Source organism: Tenrec ecaudatus, chromosome 9 (genome assembly GCF_050624435.1).
Source record: "Tenrec ecaudatus isolate mTenEca1 chromosome 9, mTenEca1.hap1, whole genome shotgun sequence".
Lineage (NCBI taxonomy): Eukaryota > Metazoa > Chordata > Mammalia > Afrosoricida > Tenrecidae > Tenrec > Tenrec ecaudatus.
In genome coordinates, this window is record NC_134538.1 from 163,317,350 (window position 1) to 163,336,250 (window position 18,901).

At 45.8% G+C, this 18,901-nt stretch overlaps 1 protein-coding gene across 3 annotated transcripts in view; it reads right to left on the reverse strand.

The window, feature by feature from the left end:
• EZH2 (enhancer of zeste 2 polycomb repressive complex 2 subunit) overlaps window positions 1–18,901 on the reverse strand; it is a 37,444-nt gene that overhangs the window by 7,834 nt on the left and 10,709 nt on the right. For 2 of the 3 annotated variants that reach the window (XM_075558773.1, XM_075558772.1), the window contains exons 4-8: window positions 4,841–4,957; window positions 2,686–2,806; window positions 2,080–2,220; window positions 1,138–1,240; window positions 835–998 (exon numbers count right to left, since the gene is read on the reverse strand). In XM_075558773.1, the coding sequence (XP_075414888.1) occupies window positions 835–998; window positions 1,138–1,240; window positions 2,080–2,220; window positions 2,686–2,806; window positions 4,841–4,957 (646 nt within the window). Of the gene's footprint in view, window positions 1–834; window positions 999–1,137; window positions 1,241–2,079; window positions 2,221–2,685; window positions 2,807–4,840; window positions 4,958–7,592; window positions 7,716–18,901 lie in introns of all 3 variants that reach the window. The other variant, XM_075558771.1, reaches the window with a different exon arrangement.

The following is an 18,901-nucleotide window of genomic DNA, read 5'->3' on the forward strand; positions in this document are numbered from 1 at the left end:
TTGAACATGCTGTGAAACCCTGTGCAGGTATCAGAACACCATCCTGTTCACCACGTGAGTGTCAGATGGAAGAGTTGGAGGAATCTGGGACTTAGAAGGAAATCTACTTCCTGGGCTCCTGAGGTCAGCTGGCTAACTGAAGGCAGATGGATAGAGGCTCACAACTCATCTCTCTACACTGGTCCTTATTCATTCACCCATTCACAGCTGCTCTGTGGGAGTGAGTCTGAGAAAAATTGGTAGCTGGCACACCTGGCTTCAGCCCAAACGTCCACTCTCAGTGAAGCTAAGGTTCTTATTTCTATCTTCCTAAAGAAAGATACCTACTCAGCATCTCTTTTCCCTGTGCCTATGGGTATGCCAAGATGAAATCAGAAGCTGACCTTGAGCTGGCTAAGCAGTCATCTTTCACTGCTCCTGGAACCTCTAGGTGGAGTCACTTTCCCTCAGCCTCTGACAGACAAACTCTCTCTTACAGAAACATTCAAAACTGAAACACAGAGGCGGAAAGGGGCAGTTCTGTCCCACTGCACGTGCAGACTCAGCCATAACAAAGACACTTTCAGCTATCAGCCAAATAGTGTTAAAAATCTCTTCAAGTAAAAAAAAAAAGAATCTCTTCAAGTAACAATAATAAATATTCCATAAAGACTACTCAAAACATTTTCACCAGCTACAAATGTAACCCTAAACAGAGCAACACCCATGGCAAACCACCTCTAACCTCTCAGGTGCCTCTTCTCATCCTCCTCAGCCCGGCCTCCACAGGACCCGGAGCAGCCCAGCCCTGCCATGGCATTAGAAGAAGGTGACCACAGCCCCGGGCACACTTACGGTGCAGGAAGCAATCGTACTTGAAGCAGCGCCGGCAAAAGAGGGTGTGGAAGGAATGCAGGCTCTGCTCCCGCTGCACAGACTTAGCATTGGGCCCATCTATGTTGGGGGTACACTCGGGGGGTAGTGCCCCAGGCAACTGCTGCTCAGTAAGCTCCTTGTACCTGAAGACACAGGCAATGGCCTTAGTGAGGTGATGCTTTAGACATTTTTCTCACACACACACACACACACACACACACACACACACACACACACACACACACACACACGGCAGAGCTGCCTCACAAAGACTCATCTCACTTTTCCTTGAGTTCTTCAGCTGAGCCCTTGTCTGGAAACATGGAGGAAATGGCTTCAAATATTTTATCAGAAGGAAATTTCCGAGGTGGACAGCTTTCTTTATCTAAATGGAAATATGGAAGAACAGGGAATAAAAATAAAGAAATCCTCAATCTTCCGTCATCTATACACACACACACAAATGGTGACCTCCCTCAGGGCTGAAGCCATCGCTTTGTGTCTCTCTTCCTTCCCCAGGGTCTGTCAGGGACCTGTGGAGTCCTGCTGGCGCAGGAGGTTACATGTTGGGCTGCAGTTCAAACTCACCAGCCACTCAAAGGGATAAAAAGGAAGCTTTCTGCTCCCTTAAAGATTTACAGCTCTGGAAACTCTTGGGGCCCGTTCTGCAGTGAGTTTGCATTTTCTGTTATGTGGTTGTGTTTGCTCTGATAATAGTTAGTCTCAGAAACCCTATAAAAGGGTGTTATGAATCAGAATAAACACATGGCAATGGGTTTTTGTTTTTAAAGTGGGGGTAGGGTGTTTAATAAAGTTCTTCATTCTTGAAAAAGGCACTGCCGGCATAGTGAGTTACACAGCAGGCTAACTCTAACGTCAGCAGTTTGAACCCACTAGCTACTCCAAAGAGAGAAAAAGTTGAGGCTGTCTATTCCAGAAAAGTTTTAGTCTTAGAACCCAAGGGGCAGGTTCTACTCTGGAGCTACATGGCTTCATGGCAGCGGCTCCTATCTATGAACAAAGGAGCTCAATGCGATGACCACGAAAGGCATTTTGTGTCACATTCTGTTTTGCTCAAAGAGCAACTCTGCCTCAAATTCCTCTACCCAGCACCATCCCATGCTCTGCCATCAGCCTCCATTAGAGAACACCACACATGGTGCCAGCTCTGTGCCTGGCATGCCCGGGGAAGACCACAGATGTGCTGACCCCGGGAAGACGCACCATCAGGAGCCTCCTCCAGGTCTTTCTGCTTCTCCTCTCGTTCCTCGGTCTCATCTCCCTCATCGTCATCCTCTTCGTCACTGTACTGGCCCAGCGCATTCACCAGTTCCACAAAGATCTCGTCGTTAATAAACCCGCACTCTGAAATGCATGAGAGCCTGTTGCTTAATGCCCAGGGGTCACTGTTAAAAGCTTAGGCTGGACCTAAGCTGACTCAGAGCTGATCTCAGCAAAAGTAGGGACCCACTTCTAGACCTAGCTGTCTTACTCCTTCTGGAAGGTGACCCTCCCTCAGATACTGTGGCTCTCAGGGAGCAAAGCCCAGGTCTTGCTGACAGCTGAACCCAGGGACCCATAGGTAGGCTTTCCACACCAACCTCCCCAGTCTGGACCTGAGTGAACTTTCTAACAGCATTTCTGATGCCACAGCTTCCTTCCCAACCACCACTGCCAGGTGCGTCACTAAAGAGCAAACACAGTGACCCAATTTACAAAGAGGACTTAGGTCAAGGTCAGCTCTTAGTGACCAGCCCAACAAGGAACTTTTATGTTTAATTCTTCTCCAAACCCACTGACCCCTTCGGTGCAGCAGCAGCTCAGACTCACCTCTGTCCCCATGCACCTTCCCATCATAGTTCTTTATCAATTCTTCAATGAACGTCCCATCCTGGTCTAAAACTTCATCCCCCATGTACGGGATGTTATGTAAAACTGTCTCGTCTTCCACCTAGAAGTACAGACCCACATGAGACGAGACCACAGGTGCTTCAGGTCTGTCCTCCAGACCTCTGCATCAGACAGCATGTTCCAAACATCCAAGGAATGAGCCCCTATCATCAAAATAAACCTAGCATCTTAGGAAAGAATTGTTCAAGGAAATAATCTTAAGAAAACAAACATGATTCTAACTAACCTGTCATCATTAAAGCTTTGCAATTATCCTGAGTAAGGAAAACCACTACTGACACAGGGCACCAACCAGTCAAGTCCAGACGCCTCCCTATTCTCAGGTGCTGGTCAAATTGGGACAGGAGAGTCTCAAAATTGAGAATACAGTTTATTCATATCGACGATGTGTTTTTTTAAATAGTATAAGGCTTTCTAAACTTTCCAGAATCTCATCATTAGAGGCATTGAATATAATACAATTCATGGTATAACGAGTACTCATAGTGCAATAAAGTGGGTGCTACATGCTTTCCAGCCTGTGTGCAGTTGTACCAGGTCGTACAGCATGGCCGTCAAGGTGGCGGGCAAGAAGACAACAGGGTTGGGGCAAGTCTATAGAGACATGTGGGGATGCTCCCCAGAGCAGCCTTTATGGAAAGAGGGTCCTGCAGGGCAGTTGTTAAGGATGCATCTTTTGAACACCAACCCAAGCTTGTCCAGCTCAGTCTGCTGATGAGGTGGGCAGAGGGCATGCGTGACCATGAGAGCGTCCACCCAGCAGCAGTGCTTCAGACACCTGGCAAAGTCAGGTGGAGAAAGTTGCAAGTGGGTGAGAGCAGTCTTCTCAGGCTCCGCCAGTGTGCACACTGCACTGAAGCAGTCCCGTGTCGGGGGACAGCGTGTCCTTGGAAAGAGCACCTGAGTGGCTCCACACCAGCATACTTGGCAGGTGCCAGAGTCCACACAGTCCTGCCCACAGAAAGGCCTGCAAACCTGCTACCCAGACCACAGCCCCAAGGCACCCTGGAGCCCAGTGCTCTGACACAATGGGGCTGCCACCAGGTGGCGCATTTAGTGCCTGCTGTTAGTGGACCTTCTTCTCTGGCTATCAACCAAAACTGGATGCCAGTTAGCCACTCTGTCTTCCCAACTACAGCTCAACAACCTTTACTACCCAGCCCAGGCATGACATGTAAAATGCCAGCATCCTTCTTGAATGTCTCGGGAGTACAGGAGGCCTCCTCAGACTCCGAAGGTGATGAAAGCTCTCACAGGCAGTCTCTGGGTGCCTCTGACACAGGTGGAGAGACGTCCAGGAAGTCTCCAGATACAATGCAAACACCCCCCCCCCAGACGATCTAGGAGACAAGATTCGACTGGCGGCTCTCAAGGATGCCCCCTCACCATGTCAATGAACATGACACTCTTTATTTAAAGGCACCTCAAAAGACAAACTGGGCCTTCCCTTCCCCTCTGACCCATCTCATCATTGTCCTTCTGCCATGAGTTCAGTGTCAGCATTTCCTGTCACTGGACATGTGGCAAGCTGGTATAAACTGGTATCCAAGCTGGCTAGGATACCAGCCACCCTGTAAACACCTCATCATGCATATCATGTCCTAACATGCTGCCTAAAACACTGTGAAGTTATGAGTTCTCAACAGACAAAATCTGAAGTCAGATCAAGCCTGCAGGGTGCTGACTGGGCTCTCAAGAATCAGAACTTGGCAACAGATGTACACATGTGCTTGATACAATTGATGTATGGATTGTTATTAAGAGTTGTAAGAGCCCCCAATAAAATGATTTTTTTTTTTAAGTAAAAAATTGAAGCTTTATCGCCTCAAACAGGTCTCAATCCAGGTGTGGACTTCAGCCTACCTAGATGGGGCTGGAAAAGACTCTGCCTGGGGTTGGTCAGCCCCCTACCTCTAACCCTGGGGATGGCCAGCCCCATCCCCACCCTGACCCTAGAGATGGCCAGTCTCCCACCCCTGACCTGGAGATGGTCAGCTCCAAACCCCTGACCCTAGGAATGGCCAGCCCCCACCCAACCTGTGGCTGACAGCAGAGAGGGAACACAGGTACGCACCATGAAATTCTGCTGCAGGGGGGACCAGGAGTACATGATGGGCACCGAGGCAACGGCATTCAGCGTCTTCAGAGGGATGGCTTGTGTGGGGAAATCCAGGTCGCTGCTCACTGAACACTGGGGCAGAAACGACAGAAGTCGCTTAGGCATGGGCCGGCCTGAGTGCAGGCGGCACAGCCGCTTCATCGCAGGGCAATGGCAGCTCTCTATTGGGCCAGTCATCATCACCCACAAGATCCTCTCCTTCACCATCCCCTCCTTTCTATGTAGGGTGAAAAACAATCCTGACATTTTCAAACCTCTGACTCTTCCCATACTCACCACTCTCAGGAAACAAACTGCTCTGAATGTCATTAACTACCCCCCACCCCACCCCACACACACTCAATGCGCTGGACTCACTGCCTGCCATCACCCACAAGAAACAGCAAGTGCCTGGCAAACAGACCACCAACTGCTTCCTAAGAAACAAAGCACCCTTTCTACCCCCACTTTAAACAACTGTCACTCATTCTTGTGATCAGGTGACAGACAAACGTGGTGCAATACATCTGCCTGAGTTTCCATCACAACCAAACAGCATCAATGGATTCCGTCAAACTGTCATCAGGGAATGGGGACTGACAACAGCTACAGGGCTTCCTTCTCTGCACTCAGCACTACCTGAAATACACAGCACTCCAAGATTGGGCTCTTAGCCCCATTTTGCAGATAAGGAGACTACGGCAAAGAAAGGCCACACATGGACTACTTACGCCACAAAACCTGGCTCTGAAATCCTGCCTTCACCCAGTACACACTGCCCTTCTCCAACCTTCCATACCGTATTTCATCTCATCTACAAGCGAGGGCATTATGTTGGGACACCAATCACTTCATGTATCACTGTGGAAAAGTGCTACCAATGAAACACTGGCCCAATGATGTCTCATCACAGTGACTCCCAAATGTGGCCACACTCGCACCTTTGATTCTATGAAATACGGTAGGTCTGTGCCAGAGGCGCCCTGGGTAATACCCAAACAAAAAGCCCAATTTCGACTCACAGCGACCCTATGCAGGGTTTGAGGAAGTAAGATTTACAGGAGCAGGCAGCCTCATCTTTCTCCTGTCATGCAACTGATGGGTTTGAACTGCCAACTTTGTGGTTAGCAGCCCAACGCTTATCCAATAGGGCCCAGGAATCCTCGTTCTTGCCCAGTACCCCTACCTAGAGTCAGACTCCAGGCCTGCTCAAAGCAGCTAGAGCAGTGGGTGGAACACATTTTATATACACTGACACCGAAACGTCCCAATGGATTCAGGGTCTGGGAAACGCCCGGCTCTTTAAAGCAGCGGAATCTGAGTAGGGCTGCCCTCACCCCGGCCAAGGTGCTGCCAGCCACAGCCACAGAGCAGAAACTCTCCCCCAGGGTGGAAGGGTAGTTAGTACTGGGGTGTGCTGGAGGGGGGGTAGCCTATAACCTAACATTACAGGGGCCTTAGAGCCACATCCTCCTCAGGCCCAGCAGGTAGCATGTGTTGAGCAACTGGCAGCCTCTGCTCTGTGCTAAGCAGTCCTCCCCTCATGGCAGCCTCCCAGGTCAGGGGAGGGGTAGGTTGGGAAGGGGGCACAGGATGCCGGCCTCTGTCCTCCAGTGACCAAGTGTCCTTCTCAGCAAACCAGACGGGGTGTTATCACCACCACTGGATGCCCTCTCATGCTTTTAAATGAAGATAACCTACATTTCTTTTTTAAGTTTTTTGTTTCAAAATTGGTGGTAGAGCCAAATGAATATTCTGTGGCTTCACTTCTGCGTATCAGCTGCCCCACAACTTTGACACTAAAGCCCACAATTCCAGGGAGACCACAATGCTGCTGGAAACACACTGGGCCATGAAACAGGACTGAGGCAGCCCTGGCTCTGTGCCCACTTGCCCTGAATGAGTCTGTCCACTGACCTTCCCAACTGGGCAGGAATGCTCACGGCTCCAACTGGTAGAAGCTGGAGTGAGTGCTGAGCCTGCTCCTCATCCCAATTTGAATCAGGAAATCAGTCTCTGAAGCCAAATGAGGGCTTTCTCCCCTGTCCCGCACAGTGTCTCAAACAAGGAGGCACTCAAAATTGCTCCTGGGAGAGCAGGCTGCAGGTCCTATCTCCCCAGGCCAAATGCAATGAATGCCATCTGAAACTGAGGAGAGACTTCGAAAACTTGAGGTTTTCCTCCTGTGAACATTGCTGCAATAGTTCCAAACACCAATCCCAGCCCCTATTGCACCTATCTACTACTTACTAATCACCGCAGTCCTTTCTTTCCTGAACTAATGCTCAAATGCATAAGCATCTGTGGCTAAACAAATCTGGGATTTCTTAATCATTTATTGACTAACAAGAAAGTAACTCAAAAATCCCAGTTACTTACCAGTAACCTCTTTTTCTTTGAAAATGTATCATCCTTGACCATTTATGCAATTCAGTCTCGTCTTTCTCAGGCTCTAAAATGATGCTGAGCTCATGGGCAGTCCCCACAGTGTTTAGTCTGATCAGAAAGGCCCAGCTCCTGGGCTCAGCACTCAGCAGGCAGCCTGTGTAGACTACCTACATTCTTCAACTCTCCCTCCTTTTGAGGGCTGACCACAGGACCACAAGAGTTCCAGCCACCGCAACAGTGGCTTTAAGACAGTGCCCTCTGCTGGCCATCAAGGATGCTACCTTTCCAGAGAAGCAGCTGACTGGTAAGGAACGGGTCCCTCGAAGGAGGGTAGACTTACATCAACCAGCTGGTACAACAGGCTGGGCCACTGGGGCTGCAGAGGGAGCCGCGCCCAAACTAGCGGCTGTAGGAGGACACAGCCCAACTGAGACTCTTGGCAGAGGCTGGTTCCAAGCAAAAACTGTTATGGAAACCCGTGGAGGGAAGAGCAGGTGAGTGGCCTGCAGGGAATGGAGAGACATTAACACACCTACTATTTGCTACGCATGGCACTAGACTTCACAAACGCTAGTCATTCAAATGCATAGCTCCCTAGGATACAGGTGGACCCCCCCGCCCCCGAGGTCATTCCCAGAGCCCTCTAGCCTGAGTCCTGAACAGGAGAGCAAGTAGAGCTTCCTCAGAGCAGGAAGAAGCACTCCTGTCAAAAGACTGTCTTTTGACCCCTGAGATCACCATGAACAGCCTGCATTCTCCCTGCTGTGGGGCAAGAAGGTGACAACCCCAGGACAGGCGGCTTCTGACATTCCTGTGTTCTTAAGGGTTCCACTGCAGGCACAGCCTGGTTAGAGCTGGTGAAACAGTGTATGGCTGAAACCTCGGCTCCCTGGTGGGCAAAGTGCTGAAGAGATGTGCTTCCAGTGTGGGAGCACCAGTGCATGGATAGGGTAAGAGGCTGGGAAGCAAAGGCGACAACAGGGGAGAGGAGCCAGCTCCTTTAAAGGGCCAGAAAACACAGGGGCAAGAAAAGCAGCCTGAAAGACAGACACATCTCCTATGAGAGCAGCCACAGAGGGGTGCTGGAGCCATACAGAGGATGGGCCAAGAAGCCAGCCACTATCATGGGGCACTAAGTATACACGAAGAGATGGCAAGCTCAAACTTCTCCCAGGGAAAACAGACACCTAGAGAGCAGAAGAAAGCGCAACCCCTACCTCACTCCTTACAGCACACAGAATCCTGGCAGGTTGAAGAGGCATATGCACAAAAAGAGACAGAGAACCAAAAGGACCACAGGAGAGAGCAACCTCTACAGAAAACCAACCAATCTCACTGCTGTCAGCCCAATTCCAATGGGGCAGGCCCATGAAGACAGGGTCGAATTGCCCCATAGAGATTTTCTACAGACGAGTTGCTAACCTCTTAGTAACAGCTGAGCTCTCCAGCCACTGTGCCACAAAGACCACTTTAAAAATGACAAAAAGAAAACTAAACTCACTATGAACAGGGACAACAGTGTGTTTTAAAAAAAAAGTATTTTCAATATCCATGAAATTCTTACCAAATATGAGAAAAGCAAAACAAAACTGCCATCAAGTGGATGCCAATTCATAGTGACCCTACAGGGCAAGATAGAACTGCCCTTGTGAATTTCCAAGACTGTAAACTCTTTAACCACAGAGCATCTGATGGTTTCAAACTGTTGACCTTGTAGTTAGCAGAGTCCAGCACATAACCACCAAGGTTCTAATCATGTAAAAGGGGTCCCCTAATTTTCAAAGATTTTAGGGCACAACAGCAAATTAATAAAATATGTAGAAAGACAATGACAGAGGCTCTACCTCCCTGATAAAACAACAACACATTCAAATTGTAACAAATTTCACCTATCTGACAAAGGCATCGTAGGCACTATCCTTTGTTGAGTATATTGGTCAAAGTGTCGACCTTCAAGAACAGGCTGGGGTAGGTAATTGGTATTATCTACTCAATTCTAGCTGTGACAAAACTAGAGCCGCCCATTTAAGTACATGCATTTTGCTTCTGCACTAGATACAGAGACACACAAGTGAAAAGCGGCACAGCAGCACCATTTGCAGCCGTCATACACTGGTGGCGAGGGACTGTGGAGCGAGCATCTCTGAAATGAGATTTGGGGCTGTGGCTTTGGGCTCAGAGTGAACATACTGCCATGACCAGAGTATTCGTCTACACACACATCTTTATGAAGGAAAGTCGAGACTGAGACAAGAGGCTCTGGCCTGTTCGATGATTTCTGTAGTTTGAGTTTTTAATCAGCAAGAAGTTAGAATAAAGAGCCTGAGCTTTCTCACACACACAGCCACATAGGCCAGTTTAAAACTGGTACCTGTGGTACATGGGCAGTTCCTGCAACTCGCCCCAACCCTCCCAAAATGTTGCTCAAGTGACATTCTTTTGTAACATCTAAATAAGAACACAAAGGAAATCCTGAACAATAAATTTAAGTCAACCAGGTTATCAGGTTAAATTATGACAAAGTTCTAGATCATATAAAACTAACTTAGAACAAGCTCTAATATCCCAGAGTAGAGGGGCATTTGCTTTGCTTTTGGTTTATTTTATTTTCTTCTTTAAATAGATGTCACCAATTGGCTTTTCCTTTTGGGAAAGAGACATTTGGAGTGAGAAAGGCCAAAAAATTTTAAATTCTGTGATAGTTAATTTTTAAAACACCGTGCACAAAAAATTCTAAGGGAAAAATGCCCAATTGAAGCAACTTCAACTGGCTTATGAGTTTCCCAAAATATAAACTTTTGGCATTTTAAAAAAATTCACCTACTGCACTTAAAATATTTAAAAAATAAATGGAAGCATTATAAGTAGTTTTTATTTTTTTAAAAGACCTTTTTAGAAAAGCGTTTACATGGGTTTCCTCTCAGAAGTAGGAGTGTCTGTTGGCTTCAACCTAGAGAAAGCAGGGCTGAGTGGTGACAAGGCAGAAAGAGAATTTGTGAGTTGAAATTCAGTCCTCCAAGTGAACTCAACACATGGCCACGAGAGAGGCCAGTGACTTGCAGAGAGCTTGTGCCATAGCCTGAACTGAAATTCAGCCCTCCAAGTGAACACAACATGTGGCCTCAATAGAGAGAGAGAGAGGCCAGTGACTCGCAAAGAGCTTGTGCTAGAGCCTGGCGCCCAGGAAGGACCTGAGACTGGGGGAAGACAGGCCCCTGCATTCCTAGTCAGCTGGCTACCTGACACTGGAAGTGAAGCCATGTCCCCTGGCCCACAGCACTGTGCAATCCCTTCTGAGCTGGCCATGTCAGTCTTGTACACAGTTATCATTGCACACCAGTCAGTAAGCAAACAAGCAAATGTTTACATGGAAATGAGACAACCAATGTTTTCTTCTTTAACAAAAAGTCAGTCCAAATTCCAATAAGAGAACTTCTACCTTCTAACTTCTAACCTTCTAACCCCATCTAACTCCTTTAGATGGAATTTCCTCCCAAAAAATTTGTTTGCAAATATTTCTGACATGACTAGAATGAGCAAGCTAGTAACCATTAAGATGCCTCTGACTGCTCACTGGTGAAAGACAGGTTTGACTGGGTGAGGCTGCCTCTGTGAGACTGGCTAAGAGAAAGCCCTGCACATATACACATGCCCATGGGATGCCTGCCTCCTATAATAACAGTATCCTAGAAATCGGACAGGACCACTACAGGGCACTGATTCACTGCACCAAGAGACAGGCAGGACCAGAGCTAAGCTCTCTTCACACTCTAACATGTAGATAGTAGAGCTTCTACCAACTACTCATCTGTCAGTTTGTCACACTGTAGTGGCTTACAGGCTCTCGTGATCTGGAAGCTACAGCACCAGTCTCTCAAATACCAGCTAGGTCACCTACAGATTTCACTGGTGCTTCCAGACTAAGATAGACAGGAGGAAGGACCTGGTGATGATTTCTGAAAGAGCTGGCCAGTGCAAAGCCTTTTTAACTAGCGCTGGAGCATTTTCTGGTACAGTACTTGCAGATGAGCCTCTCAGGTTGTAAGGCACTCAAATAAGACTGGCCAAGAGCTGCCTCCTCAAAAGTTAAAATAATAATAGTAATAAAAAAGAGCTGCCTCCTCAAAGTCAAGGCTACCACAATAGTATGAATGGAGTAAAGGCTTTGGGATCATCATCGATTGCTGATGCACCAAGATTTAAAATGAGAAAAAACAGCTGCAAACCTCTATTAACAGTTGGGACATGGACTGCACACAGCATGAACTTATACAGAACAAAATGGAACTCAAAGATTAACACCCTAGGAATTAAATAAACTGAAAACCACTAGTATGCCCATTTTTAATCAGCCATGTATATGATCTACTATGTAAGAAATGACAAACTAAATCACATTATTAACAACAAAATTTTAAGATCTATTCTGCAGTGCACCAGTGTCTGTGATAGAATAAAATCAACACACCCCAAGGAAGACATACTAATGAGGCTGTTATTCAAATTTAAACAGCCCCTCATACCAAAGAAGAAACTGAAGATTTTCATTAACTTCAGAAGTCTTAAATTGACCAAACATGCAATCAAGATGCATTTAAAATTACTGGTGATAAGAATATTAAAGCTGTTAACAAAGAAGGATTAGCAAAAGTATGGTCTCCTTAGTGATAAAAATGACTAAATAACCCATGACACAATTTTTAAGACCAACAAACTCATTAATTGGAAATACCTTTTTTTCAACAACATAAGCAACACATATACATATTGTGGCAGTTACATAATCTCCTGTCAACTTGAGATGGGGTAGTCTAGCCTGTCAATTAGGTCATAACCAATGAGGCCTCTATGTGTGCATGGCCTTCTCCTGAGTATTCTGGGAACTCCTGTCCTCCTCCTTGGAGGTGGGTCACACTCTCCCTGCTTGATATTCCTGTTGACAAGTCACATGAAGCTACACTGATGGAGCCAGAGCCCTGGAGCTAGAGGAGCCATATGGACACCCATTCCAGTGCTGAGATTCTACCACTACTGGATCCAAGACTTTCCACCCACTGGCTTGTCATCTTCCAGCATTTGGCATCAAAAGGACGTGTTTTGTGAGTCTGAAGAGGAATTTATAGACTAATATAGGACATATGAGTTAATATCGGACTTATGGACTTGATCCGAACTGAGCTGGGATGCTTCTTTCTTATACACATGAGTATCTCTGGATTTGTTTCTCTAATCAACCAAAACTAACACTTGTATGAACTTCAACAGATAGGATACACAAGAATAAAATCAACTATGGTGGTAAGAAACAATAGCGAAGCTTAGTATCAGTCAAAAGTAGGACAGTGGCAAACTGCAGCGACCATCAATTGTTTACATGCAAATTCAAGTTAAAGCAGAAGAAAAATAAAACTAGTCCACAGGAGCTGAATTATTACCTGGAGTACATCTCACTTTAATTTAGAGACCATGTCAAGAACTAACTGAACACAGTGACTACAGACCGAAAACCAGTCAGATGTGAAATGGTATCAAGAAGTCGTACGTGAATCAAACCCAGAGTCATTACAAAGAAAAGACAAAATGGATATCAGAGAGATTCTCTATAGTGTTGAAAGACTGAAATGAATGGAAGATTCATATGATGCCCTCACTGAATCACGGTGTTGCGAGGGACAGCACTGGAAACATAGTGCGGTAATAGTGCACGTTCTGGCCCCATCACGCTGGGGCGAGGCACTAAGGGCATACAGCAGAGCAGCTGGGGAGCAGAGTGACGAAATCCCCGGGAAATACCAAAAATAGACTTGAAGAAAGAGTATGGCACCCCATCAGACTCAACAGGAAAACACTCGCAAAGGCAACACACAGGCCTTGAACTATGTATAGGCTTTTCCATTTTTGTCAGTGGCTTTCTTTTTGTTGTTATTTTTTGTTTTGATTTTTGGTTTCGGCTTCTTTTGTTGTTTTATTTGGCTTTGCCTGGTTTTTGCACCTATTAATGTAGCCTAGATAAGATAGGTGGTGAGGTAGTTAGTTTATTGTGCCAACCTGGCCGATAAACATATAAGGGTTAATTGAAGGGTGGAGGGATAAATGGCTCAGTGAGTCTAACCTTTCTAGTTCTCGGTCTCCTGCTTTCTGATGGTCGGACCAGAGTACAGCTGCCTTAGTCAGTTCCCTGCATTAGCTGGCAAGGCTCACTTCTTGCACATGGACCTACCCCGAGGAAAAGCCACATGGACCTACCCCGATGCAACCCTGGATGCTGGAGCACCCATGTGGAGACCCCTGCCAATGCTGAGAAACTTACACAGTGACTGACATGGCTTTCCTCCTGCATCACTGCATCTGTTTTGAGAGGGAGGAAGACTTTGTGGATTGGTGTTGGAAATATGGGTCAATGTTGGACTTGTGGGGTTGGGCACCACTGGGTTGGGATGTTTTCTTGAGTGTACACTTAACCTTTATATAAAACTCTCTCACACATGAGTTTCTGTGGATTTGTTTCTCTGAAGTACCCAGACTAATAGAGGAGGGGAGGGATAAATAATTCAGCGATGAAAAGAATAAAACCAATGGTTCTGGGGGGATACAGAAGGGAAGGTGGGAGAAAAGAAGTGGGCAGGGGGAGGAGGGGACACAACCCAGGGACAAGGGAACAACAAATGAACTAAAAATCAATGGAAGGAAGGTCATAGAATGCCTAGTGGGGCTGAATCAAGGGCAATGTAGCAGTGAGGAATTACTAAACCTGAATGAAGGTCGAACATGACTGTGGGACAAGAGGAAAGTAGAAGGAAATAGAGGAAAGAACCATGAGGAAAAAGACAGTTATAGAGGCCTAAATTCAGCCATGTACATATGTAAATATACATATAACACGAGAGGGGAATAGAACTATATACTCATATCTATGTTAAGAATTAAGAAAAATGGAGGAGAAAAATCAGGACCAACAGTTCTGGGGGGACATGGGAGAGGGGGAGATAGGGGGAAAGGTAGTGCTGTTAACAAACTCAGGGACAAGGGAACGAACAAGTGATTCAAATCAGTGGTGAGGAGGGTGTGAGAGGCCTGGTAGGGCATGATCAAGGGTAATGTAACTAAGAGGAATTGCTGAAACTCTGGTGGGGACTGAGCATGATAGTGGGACAGGAGGAAAGTCAAAGGAAATAGAAGAAAGAGCTGGGAGGCAAATGACATTTATAGAGGTCTAGATAAAGGCATATACATATGCAAATATATTTATACATGAGGATGGGGAAATAGATCTCTGTGCATACATTTATAGTTTAGTATAAAGGCAGCAGAAGGACAGTGGGCCTCCACTCAAGTACTCCCTCAATGCAAGAATACTTTCTTCTATTAAGTTGGCATTCTATGATGCTCACCTTCCAGACACAACCGCTGAAGACAAAGCGGGTGAATAAGCAAATGTGGTGAAGAAAGCTGATGGTGCCCGGCTATCAAAAGAGATAGCGTCTGGGGTCTTGAAGGTAAACAAGCAGCCATCAAGCTCAAAAGCAACAAAGCCCACATGGAAGCACACCAGCCTGTGTGATCACGAGGTGCCGAAGGGATCAGTTATCAGGCATCAAAGAACAAAAAAATCCTATCATTGTGTGCTCACCTCCCCTACATGATCGCTGAAGACAAATCAGGTGCATAAGTAAATGTGGTGAAGAAAGCTGATGGTGCCCAGCTATCAAGTATAGCGTCTAGGGTCTTAAAGGCTTGAAGGTAAACAAGTGGCCATCTAGCTCAGAAGCAACAAAGTCCACATGGAAGAAGCACACCAGCCAGTGCAATCACTGAGATCAGGTATCAGGCCATCATCAGAACAAAAATTCTTACCATAGTGAATGGGGGGGGGGGAGTGCGGAGTGGAACCCCAAAGCCACTGGATATCCCCTTATAGAAGGGTCTCGGGGAGATGAGCCAGTCAGGGTGCAATGTAGCAACGATGAAAATTACAATTTTCCTCTAGTTCCTAAATGCTTCCTTTCCCCCACACCCCCCTATCACGATCTCAATTTTACCTTGCAAGTCTGGCTAGACCAGAGGATATACACTGGTACAGATAGGAACTGGAAACACAGGGAATCCAGGCTGGATGATCTCTTCAGGACCAGTGGTGTGAGTGGTGACACTGGGAGGGTAGGGGAAAGTGGGTTGGAAAGGGGGAACCGATTACAAGGATCTACATGTGACCTTCTCCCTGGGAGATTGACAACAGGAAAGTGGGTGAAGGGAGATGTTGGGCAGGTCAAGATATGACAAAATAATAATTTATAAATTATCAAGGGTTCATGAGAGAGGGGGGAGGGGGGCGGGTAAGGGGGGGGCGGGGGGATGAGGACCTGATGCCAGGAGCTCAAGTGGAGAGCAACTGTTTGAGAATGATGAGAGCAATGAATGTACAAATGTGCTTTACCCAATTGATGTATGGATGGATTGTGATAAGAGTTATATGAGCCCCTAATAAAATGATTAGAAAAATAAAAAACCATTATCACACAAAAAAAATTAAAGTTGCAGATGAACACTGGGCCTCGACTCAAGTACTCCCTCAACACAAGAACACTTTGTTCTAACAATCCGGCATTCTGTGATGCTCACCTGAACACTAGCCCTGAAGACAAAATGGGTACATAAGCAAATGTAGTGAAGAAAGCTGATGGTGCCCAGCTATCAAAAGATATAGCATCTAGGGTTTGAAGATAAACAAGTGGCCATCTAGCTGAGAAGCAAGAAAGCCCACATGGAAGAAGCATACCAGCCTGTGTGATCATGAGGTATTGATGGGATCAGGTATCAGACATCTAAAACCCAGAACAAAATCATACTCAATGTGAATGAAGGAAGGGGGGCCACATGGAGTGGAGACCCAATGCCCATCTGTAGACAATTGGACATCTCCTCACAGAGGGGTAACAGGAAAGAGATGAACCAGTCAGGGTATAGTATAACACCAATGAAACACACAACTTTCCTCTAGTTCTTTGGTGCTTCCTTCACTCCACTATCATGACCTCAATTTTACCTTACAAATCAGATTAGACCAGAGCATGCACACTGCTACAGATAAAAACACGCAACACAGGGAGAGTACAGATACCAGGAGGATTAAGGAAGGGTGGGGGGAGAAAGGGAGGATCAATCACAAGGATCAATCTAGAATCCCTCGTAGGGAGACAAATAACAGAAAGGTAGGTAAGGGGCGAAGGAGAATGACATAAAATATGAAAATAATAATCTATAACTTATCAAGGGTTTGTGAGGGAGGGGAAAGAAATGGGGAGCTGATATCAGGTGATCAAATGGGAAGAGAATGCTTTGCAAATGATGATGGCGGTATATGTGCAAATGTGCTTGACACACTGGATGAATGTATGGGTTATGATACGATATAAGAGCCCCCAATAAATGTAAAATTAAAAAAATCATGGAGAGACAAACAGAAGATTCCAAAGGGTGACTCAAGAAGATAAAAGTAAAATAATATAATGAAATCTGCAAAGACCTGGAATTTGAAACCCAAAGGAAAGAACACAAAATGAAAGAAATGAAGAAAACTCAAGCCACGAGTTGCAACACTGAAGGATTCTATGGGCAAAACATTGAACTAAACAGAACATCAAAAGATAGCAGGAATATAAAAAGTCACTATGTTATAAAGAACTGGTCAATGTTCAATCATTCCAGGAGGTTCCACCTGATCAAAAGCCAACAACACCAAAGGAAAAAATTCATGCTGTACTGAAGGTACTGACAGAAAAACAAGCTCCAGAAATTGAAGAGCAAGGATGACATTTTGAGGACTAAGGTGCATCCAATCTAAGCCAATGTATTTCTTCCAACACAGACCAGTCTTTGGAAAATGACATCATCCTTGGTAAAATTGAGGGCCAATGGAAAAAGGCAGCCTTCAATGGGCTGGATTGACACAGTGATTGCAACCAGGGGTTAAAACAGAAAAATTGTGAGGCCAGTATAGGACCAGGCTGAACATCACTCTGTTTACACAGAATCACTATGAGTCAAGAGTCAACTCGAGAATACTTTACTAACAATACAACAGCAAAAATGTCAACTTGAGAATACTGTACTAACAATGCAACAGCACAAATGTGCATGGAAGAAATCAATGAAAGAACTTGTCTGTGTCTTCTGGTTCTTGTCAAGAAATAGAGAAATAGGCAAAATAATGAAAACTGCAAAATTAAGTTCTAAATGTTTCTTCTTAAAACTGGAAAACATATGCAATGAAGCTTATAACTACCAACTTAGGAAAACTTCCAGAAGTGAAAGGTCTCTAATGAATAAGACAAAGTATCGAAGGCCCAGTAAACAATTTTTTTCTAGAGGTATAAAGTAAAGCAATAAGGTGACCCTAACTTGGCACACCTCCACAGCTTAGTAGCATTTTGAAACTTTTTTTTAAATACTAACTGAAAAGTAAATGAGCTAAATGGAAAATGCTCATTATAGTCACTATTTCCAAGCAGTCAGAAGTGTTTTCACTATGAAGAAATAAATTTCTAGGCTGTATTATGTTCTGTGATCTCAGCAACAAAAAAATAACAGCCCCAGAAGCATCTGAGGCATGAACCAGCCATCTCTAGCTCACCCACCAGAGTGTGCATTCAGAGTCCACACCAGACTCGTCCAGTTCGCCAAGGTCCTCCCTTGTTTTGGAAGGCACCTCCACAACAAGTCTTCATGAGTGAAGGCATCACTAATGTCACCTGGACACCTAGTCTAGAGCAAGTTCCTGGACTCCTCCAAGTGTAGTGTTTGACTCAAGAAGGGATTCAGCAGGCTGCAGGGCACAAGAAGTGGCCTTCAGCGCTCACACAGGCCCCACTGGAACAAGCAGGTAAGGGAGCAGGGAGGTCCTGGAACTGCCAAAGACCGAGAGCGAGGCCAGGGTTCGGCCAACACTGTAGAGGGAAACCCTTCCATGCCCAGCCACTCGCCCACAGGAAGTCCTCCAAAGCCGGGCAACTTCTGTCCTCTATAGTGTCTAAAGTGCCTTTCTGCTCCAACATGGAAAGCATTAAAAAGAAATACATGCAAGCTGTAATTCTCAAACTAAAGAACAAACACGGGATAATCTCAACAAAAACACCAGGCGTCTGATCAGAAACCTTAAGGTCTTCTCAGTCCTGAAACTGAGATTCCTTATTGTGCTAACACTAAAATGCTCATCAAAATTGCTACCAAACACCTATGCCCTTGACCAGGTAGGACATCCAGGTGATACACTGCATTCCTGAGGCCAAGGCTTCCCTCCCTCTCCAATGGTTGTGAAACTGCTTCTCCTCCACCTGTAGCACTGTGAAAGCACTAGAGTTACAAAACCATTTTAATCAAAATCCTCGTTGTTTTAAAAAGTCTATTTCATACACTCTTTAAAAAGGTAGTTAATTTTAAGTTCAATTAGTTTTATCTGCTTGGCCAAACTGAAAGCACAAATCCCCGTAAGAAGTGTCCTTAGGCATAAACGAAACTTCAGTTTTTGAGACAGTGAGGGTTCCTGCTCCTAGCTGCCATGTGACCTGACCAAGGCACTGATTCCCTGTCAGCTCCAAGAGCAGTCCACGAGATCCAAGGAGAGACAGGCCCAGGAGGGCTGGTCTGCACAGT